General features: G+C 45.4%; 1 protein-coding gene across 2 annotated transcripts in view; it reads right to left on the reverse strand.

The window, feature by feature from the left end:
* Positions 1–12,802, reverse strand: part of HEMGN (hemogen) — a 212,267-nt gene extending 199,465 nt beyond the window's left edge. Inside the window, exon 1 of one of the 2 annotated variants that reach the window (XM_069626391.1) lies at positions 12,498–12,802. In XM_069626391.1, the coding sequence (XP_069482492.1) occupies positions 12,498–12,600 (103 nt within the window). In that variant the 5' untranslated portion in view covers positions 12,601–12,802. The remainder of the gene's footprint in view (positions 1–12,497) is intronic. The other variant, XM_069626390.1, reaches the window with a different exon arrangement.
* Positions 12,803–19,452: the final 6,650 nt, after the last annotated feature.

Raw genomic sequence — 19,452 nt, forward strand, 5'->3', positions numbered from 1 at the left:
CCAATGTGTGATCCTGGGCATCTCAATTAATCTTGTATTGCCTAACCTCTCAATATTGCCAGTCTCTAAACCTTTCAAAATTGTCAGCCCTTCAGAGTGATTTCCTTCTCATGGTATTCTTGATAAAAGCCTTATTCATGGTTTCACTGTGTTAATAGTGAGCATATTTATATCGCACACTACAGGCATTTGTTCCTTTGATATCTATGGCAACACTATGTGAAAACCATATCCCACTTCGAATCTCAATCTGTCCGGATAAAGACACCTTCCAGGTAGCTTCTAATCTGCCTCCACTATCCATGCTACGGTATGTGTAGTGATATGGATATTGATATTTTATTTCTATCGCACTCGCACACAAGTGTTTCAGAGCACAACAAGGCAAGGGAGGGGAACAGGGGTGAACAAAACAACGATTTTATTAGGCTCAGTGACATTGAGAACGCGCATGTGTATGGGAGAGGGGGAGGGGAAAAGTGCATGGAAGAGGGAGAAGTGGAAAGTGCGGAGCAAAGGAGAAACAGAGAAATAATAATAAATAAATAATAAAGGCAACAAACCGTGGTAGTGCAGCCAGCAAGTGGCAAGTGCTGGGTTTAAGGCAGCAGACAGGGTAGGTCTGATAAGTGCAGGAAGAAAAAGGGGGAGAGGGAGACTCTATGGGTACAGATACAGACCCCAGTGCAAGGGGTGGCCCGGAGGCAGTGCGGAAGAGTGGCAGGGTGAGCAGTTAATTGGGCCGGAGGACAGAAGGTGGCCAGGTGCACGGTGCCAAGAGAGAACAGATCAGCAGGGGAGACAGGGAGCGAAGGCAGAAGCAAAGAGGAAGGTCTTCAGGTGCTTTCGGAACTGGAGATGGTTCTCCTCAAGTTTTAGAGTGGCAGGGAGGCTGTTTCAGAGGGAGGCCTGAGCCGAAGACACAGATCTACCCCCAGCTCATTTCTTTGAAAAACGACTGACCCTGAGGGAGTTGGTGGTAGGGGAGTGAAGAGCTTGCGAGGGGAGGTATTTGCGGAGGGATAGCTGAAGGTATTTTGGACCCAGGCCCCAGAAAGCCTTGTGGACAATGCAGAGGGTTTTGAATTTAATCCTTGCATCCACTGGGAGCCAATGCACAGATTCCAGAGCTGGCGAGATACGATCCCAGGGCTTGAGGCCAAGGACAAGTCTTGCTGTCCTGTTCTGGATTAGTTGCAGAGGGTGGAGAGTAGCATTCTCTTTCCTTCCAATTGTTTTTCTTTATCCATGCATGGGCACATTTGCATTCTGTGAGGCAGCTAATGTGAGTTCTCTGTCTATTATGGCTTACATGTACCTTTTACATATGGTGCATTAATACTACAGACTGCAAATCTTCCTGGATGGTATTGATAAAAAGTATCCTGTATGTACTAGAACAGTAACCGCTTCGTAGACTGTTATTGTTGGTCTTCAAATGCTACTTGTTTATCATTCTGAATGGAGCAAGAATGAAGAGGGTAAGGGTACTTAAAGGGAGTAAACATGCTTATTATGCTGTGAGACAGCATATCAACCTATAGGTTGTGAGCGCAACAGGTGGGGGACGCAGACTGTATTCTTGATCCCTTAATTCCTTTGGTTTGGTGGAGGGGGGCCCCAAAGATGTCCATGCCCAGGGCCCCAAAAGTGCTTAAGATGGCCCTGATCAAATGCAGTGACAGTGAAGTTATGAAGTTGCCATCCAACATAAGACAACCTGCACCTGGCCACCTGCTACATTCCCAGAGCTAGTTATGAGAACGGACCCGGAGGAAGCCCCTGCATTTGTGCCTCATTTGTATCGGAGATACGTGTACTCACGAGAGGCTCAAATATGCTGTTAAAGTTCTTCAATGTCCTCCGGTTATATAGTGGTTGGAATGGATTTGACCACTGCTTTCTTTCATGTTAGCACTCAATGGCAAAACCCACCTTGGTCAGGCAATACATGCTAAATGTGTACAATGTCATAGGATCTGTGATCTTTTTAGATTTACCAAAGGAATACATTATGCGAACATCACTTTGTTTGAGTTGCAGGCCCACTGCCCAGTTTATAGTATTTACAGTATTTTATTATTAGCTTCACTTGGCCTTTTGCTCTTAAGAAACAGGAGGGACATAAGGCATCATTAGCTATCTTTGGAATTGATTAATCTGCGATAGGCAATGGCAAAATGCCCTATCACCTGTGCTCACTAGATGTGTATGCAGGATCACCATATGTGGGCCCCAGTACAGGGCATACGTGCATACACACCCCATTTTAGATAACATACTGCAGAAGTGTCACCCGGTGTTCCCACACTTGTGAATGTGGCCTGACCAGTCGGTAGCGGTCCTGAGGCCTCCCACGTGTACGAAGCCACCTCTGTACCCCTTTGATAAATGGACGCCCCATAGCACAAGCATTTCACATAGGTGAGCACATTTATTTTTTACGACCGCTCAGATACTCGCATCATCTGTGCTCAGCCTCCCAAGCAGTCATTCTCGATTAGCAGAAGCACACATGCAGTACACAAGAAGAAAGTTTCGCACCAGCAAGAGGTTCATAGGATAATGTTTTGGACACAAGTCGTACACATAAAGAAAGAGTGGGACCTCCTTCACATTTACAAATAACAAAGAAAGAAGTTGTGTTGAGAAGATAGGTCAACAAGGCATCTTTTTGAAGCAGCACATTTTGCTTATCGAAACCCAAGTAACACATGGATCTACAGTTTATTCGCTATTGGAAAAAATCCCCCTGAAGAAGCTTCAAAACGAAGGGATCTGAAACATGTCAGAGTAATGGTTTGCCTGGTGAAGGCCCTAAGGAAACAATTCTAGATGAACCCCTTAGCCACGGCCGATCACATGACCACCTGAAGGACATGGCTACATGCCAGCTGATATCCACTTCTGCCTCATGGCGTAATTTACCATCTGGATTGACACTTGGCGTGGGGATCCAGCGTCTGTGCCTGTGGCTCGGTGGCTTCAGCATTAGCTGCTCTAGAAACCGCTGAGTGGCACTGCGGCTCTGCCCACTCAACCATGGCCAATCACGTTGAGGCTGCTGCTTTTTTGTAGTCCCCAGGGCTTCCCACGCGGGCGTTCTGTTTAAGGGCGGCTGTACAATGGCACTGTTTGCCCCTGTTCACACCGGTTAGCCATCGGTTTTTTGCACACATTTCTGCTTTACGGACATGCATGAAACCCTTTTCTCATTACAATGATTTTGTCTGCTGGTCTATTGTTTTGTGATTTCTTTCTTCTAAATTCATTCCTGTCCATGTCTCACAATTTCGTAGTTTCCATACCCCGCATTTACCTAGACATTCTAATATTATTTACCCTACAGTTTATTCTTTTTCGCCTCCTTCTATTAACTTTGGTCTTTGGAATGATTGCTCCATTGTCTCCAAAACCGACCTTGTTCTCGACTTGTTTTTCTCACACAAATTAGATTTTTCATGTGTGCCTGAGACCTGGATCCATCAGTTTGATACCACTACTATTGCTACTTTAGCTTTATCTGCTTCCTCGTTTTCCCACGCACCCGGAATTACCGCTACTATTGCTACTTTAGCTTTATCTGCTTCCTCGTTTTCCCACGCGACCCGGAATTACATGTACGGTCGGTGGGACTGGTCTGCTATTTCATCCTCGTTAGGTTATTGCTTTCTCGCTTCCTGTCTTCTCCTCTTTGAGTTTCACGTTTTTTCCTTTTCTGCTCTATCGTCCGGAACTGTGCTGGTCATCAACCGCCCCCTCATGTTCCTTGGCTTCATTCTATGATGACTGTGATTCTTTGCTTGCTATCATTTCCACACTTGTTGCACCCCTTCTTGTTCTTGGCATCTTAACATTCATTTCCCTCAGCTGATCCTGCTTCCTGTCCCCTGCTTTTGTCTTCACTTTCCTATAACCTTCATTTTCTTCCCTCCCCTGCTACACACATTAAGGGTGGGGTTCTTGATTAAGTATGTATCTCTGCTGATTGTCTTCTCACTGTCTCAATTCAGTCACGCATTATTCCTTCTGCTGAGCATATGCTGCTATCCTTCTTGCTCTCGTTTCCCCTTCCCTCACCAATCACAGTTCAGTCTTCTTCATCTTTTCTTCGCCAGGACACACACACTCTTAATGCCACGGATTTCCCCCTTTCTCACCTGAGATCGATCCTCGCAGGATTTCTTGGGAGGAGTCTTCTTGCGCACGGATCGGGTTTTGTACAAGCCCGCGCAAGCCTCTTCTGGCTCCAGCATGCGTTCAGTGTTCCTAGATACTCGGAGGCTCCGGAAAGTCCAGGAAAAGAGGAAGGTGTATGCGAAGACGGCACACGAAATCCGGGAAGCAAGGTAGAGAGAAGAGGGAGGAAGGGAGATGGGGTTTAGAGGGTCCGGGAACCAGGAACAGGAGAATAGTTCAGCGAACTACGGAGCACACATCTAGCCACTACCAGCGATAGGGTTGAGACGCGTGGGGCTGCAGGGGCGTGGTCTATTTGTAGAATGTGCTATGTCCGACGTGGAGGCTGGTGGAAGGTGTACCACGTTAGACGGCCATGTTGGGAGTACCAAGGGGTGCAAGCCCCGTTGTGATAGGGACCAGGAAGTCCAAAAGGGGCGTGTTCTGTGGATCATGACACTTAACCATTTCACTCTTGTTCATTCCATTGCTTCACGCTTAACTAGTTCCCCTGACACTGATTTTACCCGTGTAGATTCTGCAGTGGCTGAGTTCCACAATGCCATCTTCACTTCTCTTGATGCTTTATGTCCTCAGACTAATTCAAACCCAGTGGAAACACCCCTCAGCCTTGGCTTTTAGACTCGCTCCAATTATTGCATAGGCAGCTTCAAAGGGCTGAACGCAAATGGTTAAAATCTAGGTCTACTGCCAACTTCTCTCTTTTTTCTGAACTTTTGCACTCGTTCTCTCACCTTCCCAAACAGGCTAAACTATTTTCAATCTTTAATTTACTCTTATAGTTCTACACCAAGACTCTTGCACTATACATTGAACAAACGACCCCCCCTCTCCCCACTCAGACCCCTCTTCTCTTTCTTCTCTTACTACCAATGATCTTGCTTCTCTTATCAAATCTACCTTTCTGACATGTATTCCTTATCTTACCTCTCTTTTTAATATATCACTTATGTCTGGTGAACATCCTTCTACCTTTAAAGTCACCGCCATTATTCGCCTCTCTTAGTCCTGCCGATCCTTCTAATTTCCGCCTGATCTCCCTCTTTCCCTATTGCTTCAGAATTCTTGTGTCTCTCATCTATGCGCAGCTCAGATTGTATCTCAACTTGCCTTGCACAACCTTTCCCTTCTTCTCAGCCAGTCTGATAGCACGAGTAGAGCGCTTGCTTTGACATTCATGCAGAGCCTGCCGATGCAGATTGGATTGCCAGCAGGGCCAACCTCAGCCTTTCATCCTTTCGAGGTTGATAAATGAGCACCACACACTGTGAGTAATAATAAGCAGTGCTCAGAGACCTGAGGGTTTGTAGGGCTAAATTATTATTATCAATATGGCTTTCATTCTGATTTCTCTAAAGAAACTGCTCTTCTGTCTGACTCTATCCTTCATGCACATCATCACAGACTCTCTTCCTTTTTTGTTGTGCTAGATCTTAGCCCTGCCTTTGACACTGTGGATCGTTCTATTCTTCTCTCTGCACTCTCTTTTTTTCGTGTCTTTCTGATTCCCCTCTTCGTTTGTTTCACTCCTATTTGACTAATCACTCTTTTGCTGTTTCTTGGAAGGATTATTTTTGTCAGTCTTTTCCTCTCTCTTACAGTTTTCACCAGGGCTCTGTCCTGGGCCCTCTTCCTTTCTATCTTTGCACCTCTTCTTTATCTTCATTTATTCTTGACTTTGCCTTTCAAGTTCATCTATATGCCATCGACACGCAGAGCTTTCTTTCTTTTCCCTCATTCGTCACCGTCTCTCTTCCTGGCTTTGGGCTGTCCAGTCTTGGATGGCGTCCCTGTTCCTTTGTTTACATTTTTTTTAAAAACGGACATTTCGTTAATTTTTTCGCGAATTCTTCTATCTAGCTGCCCTAAGTATTTATTTTCCTCTGTTGCAGCTCTCTGTGAATTCTTAAGTCCTCAATCTTGGTTTTCTTTTTGATTCCTCTTTTCCTTTGCCAACACAAATTGCCTCTACTGTTCAATCGTGCCCATTTCAACTTTTTAATATTGAAAAGATCTGCCACTACTTACCTTTTCTTCAGCCTAAACCCTTCTTCAAACTGTTGTCTTATCATGCCTGAATTACTTTTGTTGCCTGTATGTTCTATACTTTGCTCGGCTGTTCCTATTCTTTGTTTGCCTCCCCTGGTCTACTATTATTTCTCCTTACCTAGGTCGGTTCCACTGGCTCCCGATTAAGCAACTTTTTTAGTTGCACTTTTTATGTATAGTTTTCAGGTGTATCCGTGCCCTACCTCTCCCCGTACTTATGTTCTTTAATTTCTCTACACCATCCTTGCAGAAACGTACGCTCTGCTGCTCAGTTTCAACTGCCTGCTTTGCGCCCCTCCTGGTGCTTCTTCTAGGTTCTGTTCTTTCCAACATGTGGCCTCTTTTCTTCAGAACTCCCTTCCTCTTCAGATCCGTTCTTGTTCCAATCTTTCGCAGTTCAAAGAGCGCCTATAAATGTATTTGCTTCACTCTGCTTCATACATTTTCCCAGGTATCATTATTTTTGTTTGGGTTTGTTTTTCATGCCTGTGATTTTTCTCTTTATATTGTACCGTTTTCGCCCTATATAGTGTGGATGCCCACCTCTATGCGGCCTTAATACGCGTCCAATTACAGCAAGGTGCTAAGGTTCCATGGCACCGAGCCAGGCTGCGATGAACAGGATTCCCCAGCCTTGCTTTGTGTAGAGGCCAGTGACCATCCACGTTGAGACTTCCTTCACAGCATGCTGTTCCCTAACGCACTCCCTTGGCAGGTGCCCCTAAGATCAATGGGCACTCCTTGTCTAATTCCCAATTCCCACTCAAGGGAGCTGTCCAGAACGTAAGCCACCTTCTACATCGATCTACATTTTGCACAACGCTCGGGATTTGTTACTAGCCATGTGACAAGAAAGGGACATGCTCTGGGCTAAAGGAGGACACCCCACTAATTCGGAGAACCCCGCACCTACATTAATGAATTGTCCTCTTGGAATGCATGAGCGCTGAGTCAGCATACAGAAGAGGCTTTTTAGCCTCTTCTGAAATACTAAATAGTGCTGGCCTCATACAAGAGGCATTGGCAAAGTCAACCGTTTTGGCTTTTGCATAGTCATGGCATGAGCATTTTCCTGCAACTGACATCAAGATCATCTCTGATCATAGGATGGAAACAGCTGGCAAATTGAGTTAGTTGCAGGGCATAATATGGCAGTGCCTTGCAAATGCGTATCCAATGCCCACACATGAGCCAAAACTGTTGGCTTTGCAAAGAGTCCGTGCACGGAACGAACATATGGACACACATATTGCTTATAAATCAAGTGGCTGAAGGCACCTTTAGTTAACACATTTTCATTATACCAGGAGCTGCTTTACAGATCCATTTAAGCAATTACCTTTCAGAAAGCTGCTTATAAATACCAATGGCATGCACTTAAAAGCACATAGCTAACTAAACAAATCCCAAGGTCTGCAGTTTCAGCATGGGGCGGCAAGTAGGGGCTGGTAATGGCCAAAGCGAGTAGCATGGCCATGGGCGGTCAGCAGGTGGCTAATACACCAAACTCCCACATTCTGTGTGTTCTTCCCCTCAAACCAAGTGTCCTATCTTCACTTCACAGGCCAATAGCTTCAGCGTATAGGCCACGCTTACAGCACTAATCAATAGAAAAAACTAAAAATGTCAGTTTAACAAATGTGCTTCTGTGCTGCAGTTTGCACCAGCTTTATTATTTCCCTAACATGCCATATGGTCTTTCCGTTTTATGAGTTACATTTGTACAAACTCCATAGACGCCATCTCCACATGCCAGGTTACTTACTCTGAGAACTAATTTCCCGCTCGTCGTTGTGGAAGTTTCAAATCTACTGTGCACGCAGGCTTTACATAAGCGCTGCATAAGGGCTCTGGTATCGTGCGTAGCAACAAATATGCCACTTAAAAATCAGCGTCCAAGTGTCAATTTAAAGGAAGTCAGCGAGACTTTTACACACATGGGCAAATGCAAACAGTAAGTTACAGTCCCCAGTACCTCGGGTGTATATATATCAAGCTGGTTGTAGTTGTCTAAACAAATATGTGGTTGTTTGCCTGCCAGACTATTTAAAAGTTACATTTCTCTGAACTTTTCATTTTGTTATTACTATTTAAATTGCAAGTTTGGTCGTCATACAAGTCTATAGCTTAATCATCATTGAGAAACTCTTATTTTGTAATGTAATGGGGCTTCAGGGGCAATACATAAGTCGCATCTAATCTAACAAAGTTACTTCTGCTCATATAGAAGTGCGAATTAAGATCCATTGTGTCACGTTAGGTCGTGATTTCCACGGAGCACCCTCAGGGTATCCCAGAGCACCCCCTGGGTGCTTGCCGATCCACAGCACTCCTACACTTCCTAGCGAGATCTGCGCTTTGTCAATTAATAAAACAGCCAGGATTCTAATAATGCAAGTGTGCCTGAAGACCTTCAGTTTAGTGCTTTAAATATAATGGCAGTTGGCCCCCAAGTAGTGACAAAAGAACAATGCCACAGAGCCCTACTCGTTCAGAAGGGGTGTCTTCCAGTGATCCTCGCACATAACCTACGAACACATACACGGTTGTCCAACTCCAGGCCTCCAAGGCCAGGAGACATGTTGGATGTATTGGCTACCACCCGTTAATATTCATGAGATAAATGTGCATACACGGATTCAAAATGGATGCACATTTTTTCTCATGAATATTAATCAGGGACAGTGGCGTTGCTAGGGAGGTCTGGGGGGACCGGGCCCCCCTATAAAACCCTGTGCCCACCTTGTGCCCCTCACCTAACACGAGCAGTGACCATGTTCTCCCCCTACTTTTATCTGTGCCCCCCTACTTTTGTCTTTGGCCCTCCCTCTGTGCCCCTCCTAATTTTGATTCCTGGCGACGCCACTGATCAGGGATAGACTGAAAACCCATCAGGATTCCGGCCCTCGTGGCCTGGAGTTGGACAACATGCTCTTTGTTCAGATTTAATAACCAAGGGGCAATTGACGAAAAGTGGATTGTCACGTGCTTATCCCAAGTCCACACAGAAGAGATAGAGCCTAAAGTCGGATCGGAGAGCCTGCACAAATGGCAGAAGTATGCTCATCCGCAGACCTTGTGGAATGTCAGCATGCCACATCTCAGAGCATATGCCTGATTCATGAACCAATGTATTCTTGGATCTCGCAGTACATCTGTTTGTTTCCACCACGTATGGTCTCACATCACACACAAGACACAGGAAAAGCGACAGGCAGACATGAATATGTGCATATACCGCTGCCTTATCCACATCTCTTGATAAGAAAGCTAGTGTAAGCGTGAACGTTTCCATCATTTCCTAACATTCCCCCCTTTTGTCTACGGTAAAACTGTAAATATTGCATTTGCAGTGGCTGACCTTATATGGGCTGTCACTGCATCCAGGTGGGTGGGGCTGAGCCTCAACCCTACACACATGTGGGTGCAGGTTTCCAATGCACACGTGAGTTGAGGGGAATTGCCCCTCACATATGCTTACAGAGACTAACTGCAGCTCCCTGGCGCGCTCAACCAGTCCCACCTCCTGCCACAAGTCACTGTGAATTAGTGGGCGTGCTTGCTGGCGGATGTGGAATGCTGCATCCCACAGTTACTTACTCCCAATGTTCTCGTCTTATTAATGGGGCATTTTTGTTTCACAAAACTGAAGGGATAGGGGAAGACCTCATGTAGGCCCTACAGGTAACCTGCTATTTATGATGTGAAGTTCCACAAAGGACAATCCCTCTACCTATGCACTAGCCCATTGCTTTTTAGCAGGAGGTAGTGCCAAGATCTAGCTAAATTGATATTCACCATTTTCCCTAAGAGATTAATATTGCAACGCCACTAGTTATTATGGGTTCATACCATTAAAAGCAGAATATTCAGGGCAATCAAACACAGTACATGTATATAAATAACCACCAACAATGCAGAAATAGAACAACATATACATTAAGAACACCTAACAATTAACATAGCAAGATGATTGAAAAGGAAGATAAAAATGTCATCACAACATATTAGTACATGTGAATACATCACAATTCTAAACAATGTTTCATCACTACTTAGCCTTCTTCAGGACTAAAGAGATGTGGATGTGGTGGCATCCACAGCAGGTGTAATTCCCATGTCCTTGTGCCACTAGGTGGAGATAGAGAATCACTTTTGATATTACAAAAGAGCGCGCTACACAAAAACTGGGGACCTGATCCACATTGAAAGGGCCATAGGTCTTTATATTTCGCTTTTGGGAGCATGAAGATTGCTACATGTATCCCTTGTTATGAAGTATGGAGGATTCAGCCCAAACTGAAATAGGAAGTGGTCCACACAAGGCACTCTACTTCATAATGCTGGGAGAGGCATATGTGATCCGTTCACTGGGATGAAGGAAGTCTCCACCTAAAATCGGAAAGTCTGAAGGAAACCTTGAGTAATGTGTCTCAGGAGTGCAATGGGATCGCGTGTTTAAAGAGGGCCATGGTATCAGACAGTGATATCACCACCTGTGCTGTTCTTCAATGATAATCTCAAAAAGAACACTCGATCACTGGGGCACCGCCAGGGGCGGATTTAGCGGTCGCTAGGCAGACAAACGGCGAGCGGGCCCCTCCCCCCATTCCCTTCCTTCCCATTTGTTTTCACAGTCAGGCAGAGGCAGCAGCGCTCATGGGGCCCCGCGTGTTCTGCGTGAACACTGACTGAGCAATGAATCCATTAAAGTGGAGGGGCTGCCAAGTTCACTATGCATAGAAGTGCCCTAACTGCTCTAAATGAATGGGGGGGGGGGGTGTCTCAAGTGATGCCAAAGAAATGCATAACTAACAGGTTTGTGATGTGCCCTCTTGTGAATAGGCAGTTGGTGGTCTCCCACCATTTACAAGGGCCCATTATCTCCACCTGAGCAGCAGTTGCCTCCCCATAGCCAGGCCTTTCCCCCTGGTGAGAATTTCTACTCTGGGTGTCAATGGGTGGCGGGGCAAATACACAACCCTTCCATGCCCAGAAGGAACTTTAAACAAAAGGCATCACGTAAGATGATGGCCATTTGCTGTTTTTCTATTTCACCTCCCAGTTTATTCCAAGTAGACCAAACACATCATGGGCTAGACGTGAATAAATTAACACATTCCCGCAATAAAGCCAACATTATAAAAAATTGCTTTTGTTCCTAAAGTTTGCCATTCCGCACTCGTGATCACAATTAACTTCGCCCACCCTAAGATCTGCCTCTATGACCAACCCATCTTGGGCCCTTTATCACGTGCTGCCCACGGGGCCCTTTGCCTTAAATCTGCCACTGGGCACCGCTTACCTCACTGAATGGCGGTAAGTCCTTTTCCCCCCACCTACACTCTGGTGAAACAGAAGAATGATGCAGTAATCGGTGGCCGTACGCCCTTCCACCACAGCACACTCTAGAGGCAGCATGCAGTGATAATGGACAGTACTCAGGGGCAGAATGCTGCAGGGCCCTGCTCACATGTTCCCGTGACAGTTGGAGACTCTGCCTTTTATCTGTAAAGCGCCACATACAGTGGGTACTGACATCCTTCAGGGGCTCTCTGCTTCTAAGTTCATATGCTTTAGTCAGGATCGTGCCCATGAAGAAAATTACATATATTTGCAATGCCAGTAAAAGAGGACATATGTACCCTTATTGGGGGTGGGACTGAGACGAAACTTAGTCCCGGGAACCAAACGAAAGTGGCGCATATGTGCGCATCGCGCTTTGTTCCGTGTGCTAAATAGCGTGTTCTGAAGGACATGGGTCAGTGTCCTCGGAGAAAAATACCATCAGGCCAGTTCATTCAGTGATAGAACTGGCCCACATCACCTACAAAACCAGCCCGTATTGGATTGCCCTGCCCACGCATCAGGCGTTGCCCTGCTGCCTTCCCGCCCAATCCGAGCTCTGACACATGGGTTAGACAAAGCAGTTCATTGTATGCCTTGACGTCCCCTCGCTGCAGCACTCCAACTTTTGAGAAACGAGAAGAGGGAGATTCTGCACCAAGAAGAGAGAGTTCAGTTTTGGCCTGAATATCTTGCTGTAGAAAAGTAACATTTGGATAGGAGAACGTTTAAAAAAAATAAATGTAAAACATCAACATTTTGTGTTGAAAAATGGCTAGTCTCCGGAGGAAGCTTGACTGACAGTTGCCAGACTTGTGCAGCACCCGATTCCCGTGTGCAGAAAAGCACACGCCACTGGCACTACTGCAAGTCTGGGGGTTCTTTCCTGGCTCTTTCATTACCTGGGACAGGGCCTGGCTCCTCGTGCTGTTCTCTAGCAGCGGCATGGCGATGCTGGTGGCGGGAGGCGTCCGCGTACGCCTGTTCCGACTCATAGTCACCCATTCTCCCAAACGCTGCTGCTGCGCACGTCCTATTGGCTCTTTCCACCGAAGCAAATGATATCTGTCGCGGCTAAGCGTGCAGTCCGACCAGAGAGTGTCGCAGGCACAAGTACACTGGAGGGCAACTTACTTTTCTGTGTCATATCAGGCCTGCCCAGTGTGTCATGCCTGCCCAAGTTTTTTCCAGCATGCATTTCATATCTGGCCCGAGCAGTGCAGCGGCTGTAGCATTTTCCCCTTATCATCTTGTTAAGATGTGCCTGCTCATGCTGGCCGTTGAGGAGTTCCAGATGTTACTGCGAGGGAGCTTGAGGGGAGTTCTTCTGTTGACTACTACTGTTCCACACCACAGTCAAGTCAACAGGCAGCTCGAAGTTGGGCTGTGCCGGGGTCTTCACCAGAGCATGGTTTTAAGAGAGGCGAATGCTTCGTGGTTCTTCATTCTGGCCCCTTTCTCATTTGAAGAAGAAGGGGCAGCGGAAGAGTTCTCAAAGCATCGAGATATATTACCACTTTTGCTTTCATTTATCCGTTTTTTGGGAACAGGGAAAACGTGTGCTATATAACATGCTATTTGATTTGCAAATACCACCTAACTATGAGCTGGTATCACGTGCGATATTTGCAACATAGCTATGTGGAATTGCACGGTGGTAACTATAGATTTATGGATGGTGTACATATAGATTGTTTGCATCGTGCTCTGTCTATGGGGTATGGGGTAAATAGACTGTATTTACCTGATGCATCGTAATCCATATTTTTCCCATTTAGTGCTTTCTGTGTACCCCATTTAGTAAATAACCCATGCAATATGTAGTATTTAAAATAGTACACGTTTTTACTGTTACTGCCATCATTATTATACCCAGCTTTCTTGTCATACTTACGGCCAGGATTCAGGTGGCGCCACAACGATTGTCTTCAAAACTTTCCTCTCCACCTCCCAGCTGTGCACGCCCAACAACGTAAGACAAAGGTGGGGAAAATACAAGACACAGTGGGCCTCATTACGACTCAGGCGGTAAGGGGTTTACGGCGGCGTAAACAGCGCCGACCCTTACCGCCTGATTCCGAGGTCCCTTAGCGCCATGGAGATTTTAACACCTGCTTTTAGCAGGTGTTAAAATCCATGGCGCTAAGGGACCTTGATGTTAATTACGCCACCGTAATTTACGGTGGCGTAATTAACGCCTTCCCCACTCCCATTATGCCCTATGGGGCAAAAATGGGAATGGGGAAGGGTAAATGGGGATTGGGGACTTACTGCCCCGCCAACCTCGGAATGGGGCGGTAAGTCCGCCAACCACCATGGCGTAAACGTAGTTTACGCCATGGTGGTAAAGGTACGACCCAGGCGGTAACTTACCGCCTGGGTCGTAATGAGGCCCAGTATCACCAATGAAAGCTATAAAGACACAATCAGGAAAAGAGCAATACGAGAGTAATGCCTATTTCTTATGCATTGTCCCAGAGCAGAGGTCTCCAAGTATGGTCCATGAGAGCTCCAATCAAACCAGGCATTACTGATGGAACACTGACTACTTAAACAGCTCCCCTTTGCATTGAATGTATTTAATGTGGATGTCCTGAAAAGATGGATTGGATTTGGATCTTGAAGACCGGATATGCAGACATGTGTTCTACAGTAATGTACCTATGGGGTGCATTTAGTATGAATGAACCTACACATGGAACCGTGGCTATGTAACGGTTTATTGAGAAGCCACCCTCAACACGGGGCGTTCCTTCCCGCCCCACTCAAGTGGTTATGCAACAAACTGTTTAACAGATACTTATTTTTAGCCTCAGACACATATCATGCCCCTTGGATCTCTCGCCACTGAGCTACCAATGAGCCAAGGACCAGACCAGTGTACGGGAAATATATTGGTATTTATCTAAATTAAAAGTAAGAGAAATTAGCACGAAAAGGTCAAAACACCACTTTATCCGTGGCACAATACAATCAACTTCTCTCAGTATAAACAAATTACAAAAGTGAGTTAAAAAGAACACCATCACAATTCTTCACTTTCTGTAAATTTCACTTCACAAAATAATTACAATGATCAATAAAGAAGGCACTTATGTCATGTTGTGCGATTTGGATTTTCCTGCAGGCTTAAAAGACTAGCAGCAGGATTTCAAGATTCGTAATTAAGATTTCGCCAACACTTTTGGTTTAAAATGAACACAGGGGGATTTATCGGCTTGTTTTTCAGACCCCCCGATTGACTTTGTCTATGCTGAGAAGTCAGACAGAAAATTAGAATGCTTTGGGGAATTTCGGATTTGAGACCCCCTTACTAAAAGGCCTGTGTTGGGGACGCTGGATAAAAAGGTTGGACTGATTTAAGAACAAAGACATCCCTCTTCCTTAAGAAGTTGGGGTCCGCTGGACAACAATGATTACCCAATTATGTATAGGCTATAGTTTTCAGCACACACTGGAAAATGAGCTTTGTTAATTTTGAATTTTAACAAAATTCACCCCATGGTGTTCTGCCAAATGGGGAATTCATTAATATTGTTGGTTAAATAGGCTAAGGACCTTCAATTTTTCCCCCACCTCACTGACTATAAAGGGCAAGGATTCAAGGTAAGCAGACTCCCCCACCATTTGCTTTCCCAGTGCTCAGTTCTACTTACATAGCAAGCCTCTGTTTAAGGTCCAGGAAAGGCAGCTGCATCTCAGGACCCTCTGGAAAGATAGGGCAGGGTTCTGGTCACTCCACTCTCAAAGAGGGCCTCATGCTCTCCACCATAGGACCCAGTCAGCTTTGAGGCCTTCCTAGGAATAGACAGCTCCACCCAGATGCGCTCTCTGCAATCTCCTCTGGTGCCTCCTTACTGCTGTCAGGTGGTAAGTTTCAGCCTTCCTGATGGTCTGTCTCTCCTCTCTGTCACTGTGTGTCTCCTTTTTTCTGTCCCTTGTCCTAGTGCAGTCAGTCCCCCTTATATAGCAGCGATGACACCACCAATTTTACAATCTTGGGGAAGTATCCTGCAATAATCCCTGCCACTAGGATTGGACAGTTACCCTTCTCTCTCCTCCCAAACCCAGCCTCCAAGTCAGGATTTGTTTAGGGGGTCAGGAGCAAAATATGGCAATTCCCATTTGTAATTGCCCTTATGTACTACTTTCAACTTTTTTGGCAAAAACTAGTTATGTATCACAACTTCATCATTTTACTAGCCACTGTCATACTTAAAATATTTTCTGTTTCAGCTAATCATGGGGAATTAGATAAGCCGACCACCAAATCCATATCATGTAGCACGGCCATGTGGCAACTTTCTGCCGTTTCCATAAAAAGCACAACCGTTATGAATATGTAAGTTATTAAGCATATCCATAATTTCATTTTCCACCCGCTCACCAACTCTCACATTTGCAACATGTTCAGATCAGCCAGAAACACATCTTAAATAGCCATTAGAGTTCCATGAGTCGCATGTGGATGACTTTTATATCCCTAAATTCGCCTGGAAATTACATAAAACATGGTGCATAGATGAAATCCATCCGCCTTATGATAGCTGAGAAAAAGGCCTAAATGATAATAGTCCTTTTAAATTAATTGTGAATCTTCATGTGGAACAAATGGCCCTGACTCCTGCCTTTCGGCCTTTTGTTTTCACTGGATCAGCCTGTGCCTTTATCAGTCTCCTTTGTGTTGGAAGCTTGCTCTTTGAAGTAGGTGCCCTCATTTTCACAAATATTGGTCGTGCTCCCGCCAAGGGTGACTTTTCTTGAAGTCCATGCTTTCAGAGCAAGCAGGTCTGGAGAACACTGAATTTCGATGCCTTTGCAGGACATATTTATTGCGGTTGGTCATTAGATGGGAGATGTGACATCCAGGCTAGAAGTGGGAGATGTCCTTGTGAAGTTTTGCCCACAGCCAGCAAAAGGGTCTGCCTTGGGCTGTCATTTTCCATGAAGACAAAGTGGCTCTTCAAATGTCACCGGAGTTTTGTAGTTGAAACGTAATATACATTGCTGTTGGTCAACCCACACATCATGTTTTGTTTTACGGACATTTTCCTGTACGGCGTGATCTTTTTTTTCACTTTTACTTTTTTTAATCGTTTTTATTTGCACACACATGTGCAGGCCATTTTTGTTTTCAATGTTTAAACATCCTGTTTTCCATGTGACAGGGATCTTTGATTCCTCCTTCCATTGTAAATTAAAATGCTGCTTATCAATTGTTTATGATAGGTAGGCCCCTTTCCACATGGCTCTTTAATTGTACTTGAAAAACAATAACAAAGTCCAGGCCATTCATGTGAAAGGGACTTCTTTTTGGGGCCTTTAAATGCACCCACAGCTATGTGTGGGGTAAAATACAGAAGTATAGGTAAATGGGGAGAGGAATATGGGTTGCTTTCCAAAGCGCAGAATATGGGAGGATTAGTCTAAACATCCCAAAGATGGTACAAAAGGAAAAGTCTAAATGAGTGAATACAACTTTGGAGGGAAATACAATAGGTCATTTATTTGGCAGGACTTGGTCAAATTAGTTGGCACTCGTGGTCCAACAGGCAAGTTGCTTGTCAGCTATTAAGTCTTATAGTAGGTGTCGGTCCTCTTTTAGTGCTGTGTGTGCCTAAAAAAGGCTTGAAGAGTGTATCAGGGGACACCCCAAAGACTCTATGTCAGGGATGGTTTCCTAGTGAGTGTTTTTCTTTTTCCCTTACAGCCTTAAAATGCAGCTGTTGTGGTATTAAGGGCTTCCAAGAAACACCATTGTGTTTGTGGTGACATATGCATCCCATCTTGTGACGACGGGACTACTGCTCTGCGATGAGTAGTGTCTAAAATCATCATGTCAAGAATCGACTATGCAAACAGCCTCTACCTCAGAATACCGGAATACCTACTGAAGAAGCTACAACAGATCCAAAACACAGCAGCCATACTATCCAGAAGACTATCCAGAAGAGACCACATCACCCCTGCCCTAAAAACACTACACTGGCTCCCAGTAAAACACTGTATCACCTTCAAAACAATGTGCATAACACACAGAATTCCTACAAAAGAAAATAACAATCTACAAGCCAACAAGACCCCTCAGGCCAACCAACAAAATCCGCCTGGAACAAAAACCTTACATCAAGAAAAAACTCGGAGGAACCACCTTCTACCACTTAGCCGCAAAAACCTGGAACAACATCCCAAAATAAATAAGGAACACCAAAGATCACCTTAAATTCAGAAAATTACTAAAAACCTGGCTCTTCAATACCAGAGACTAAAACCGAAACAACAGTAAAACAAAATGACTAAACGGGAAAGGACATTGACAAGCTCCCAGAACCGACTGAGAAGCACTCAGGGCACCGGGAGGGGTGACGCCGGACAGAGTGGTTCACATGTGAGACCCATGGAGACAGAGGCAACAACCCCAGCCAATCCTTACCATCCCCAACCGCCCGTTTAGCTACAACTAGGTACCACTGGGTTGTGGAACTGGCGAGATACCACCAATCACCACACTAACTGAGGTATGGACACTGGCAGGTGCACTAGCCATGTGGGCGGGGTGAGGAACATGCAAGGTTGTTGGCGGAGCGGGCGGAGGAGGCAGCGAGATGTTCAAGGGGCCTCGAATGCAAAACGGGCATGGACCTTCAGAGGCACAGGGTTCCCTATCGGGTGAGATTACGCGAGCCCAACTGGTCAACTCAGGATAGAGATGCCAACTAACCAATACCACTAACAATTTCCTCCTCTGCATACACCTCTCAAACTACAAACCATACACAACCACAAACCTCCAGCACAAGAAACCGCACAAACTTCACTACACTGCAACAACAAAACAATAAACACACATAGTCTTGCACATCAGTACACAACGACTACCGGCCGCATACACCCAGGACCAGCCGACGGACCCACCGGGCTGAGGCTGCCAACAGCACATCACTGCACTCTTGCACTTTTCCAGCCTCCTCCCACTAACTCACCCTACCTCCCTCTTTCAGAGCCGCCAGAGCGCCAGGGGACCACTCCAGTGGTGATAGTGCATGGTACAAACTTCCTTTAACATTAACATTAACTAAGCCCTCACACTACTACAAACCAATCATTAAGGTGAAATAGGCAAAGTACAAATGTCCAATCAAGGTTCTATAAAAATATACATACTTTAATTAAACACACCATATGCAAATAACAGACTATAAAAACACATTCAAAACCCTGCTCCTGTGGAAAGAACACAGAAAAAGCAGAACATGGGTATGAAGGCTCTCTGGGTATTGTAGCTGTGGTGAAATTAAATACATTACAGCATTGTCACTTGAAATGGATATGTCTTTGAGAAAAAAGTGCAATGGGTGGCTTATCAGCCACAAACACCCCAAATGTGGACCAGGTGGGCTGGGGCCTCTCAACAGTGCCTTTATCAATTCTTGGATGGCTCTATGGCACTGAACCAGATTTCGGGATACTGTCTTTGTATGTCGAACCAGGTTCGGATGCAGCGAGTCATGGTAGCCCTGGTGGCCAGCTGAGGTTGAGTTAGTTTGAAGCAGAGCTCTATGCACTTCGAAAGTGGCTTTCAAGCGATGAAGTTCAGAGGGCTCACCAGGTTTGGTTTAAAGGTCAAGCCAGTTTGAAAAATTCATAACAGATGGGTTGGGTGGATGAGTGATGCAATGCTTCCAGTGGTTGGCATCGATGTCCGAGGTGATTTCAAGCTGTGATCCTAATGGTCCAATGCAATGTTCAAAGAGGCGTTGGGTTGAAAGTCTTCCACAGCGGCAAGCTGGTTGTTCAAGCTGAACAGGTGACATGCTCTTTTTGGTACGATGCTTTTCTGAGCCAGCTAGATGAATT

The sequence above is a fragment of the Ambystoma mexicanum genome, chromosome 6p (assembly GCF_040938575.1).
Source record: "Ambystoma mexicanum isolate Mex_15411 chromosome 6p, UKY_AmexF1_1, whole genome shotgun sequence".
Classification (NCBI taxonomy): Eukaryota; Metazoa; Chordata; class Amphibia; order Caudata; family Ambystomatidae; genus Ambystoma; species Ambystoma mexicanum.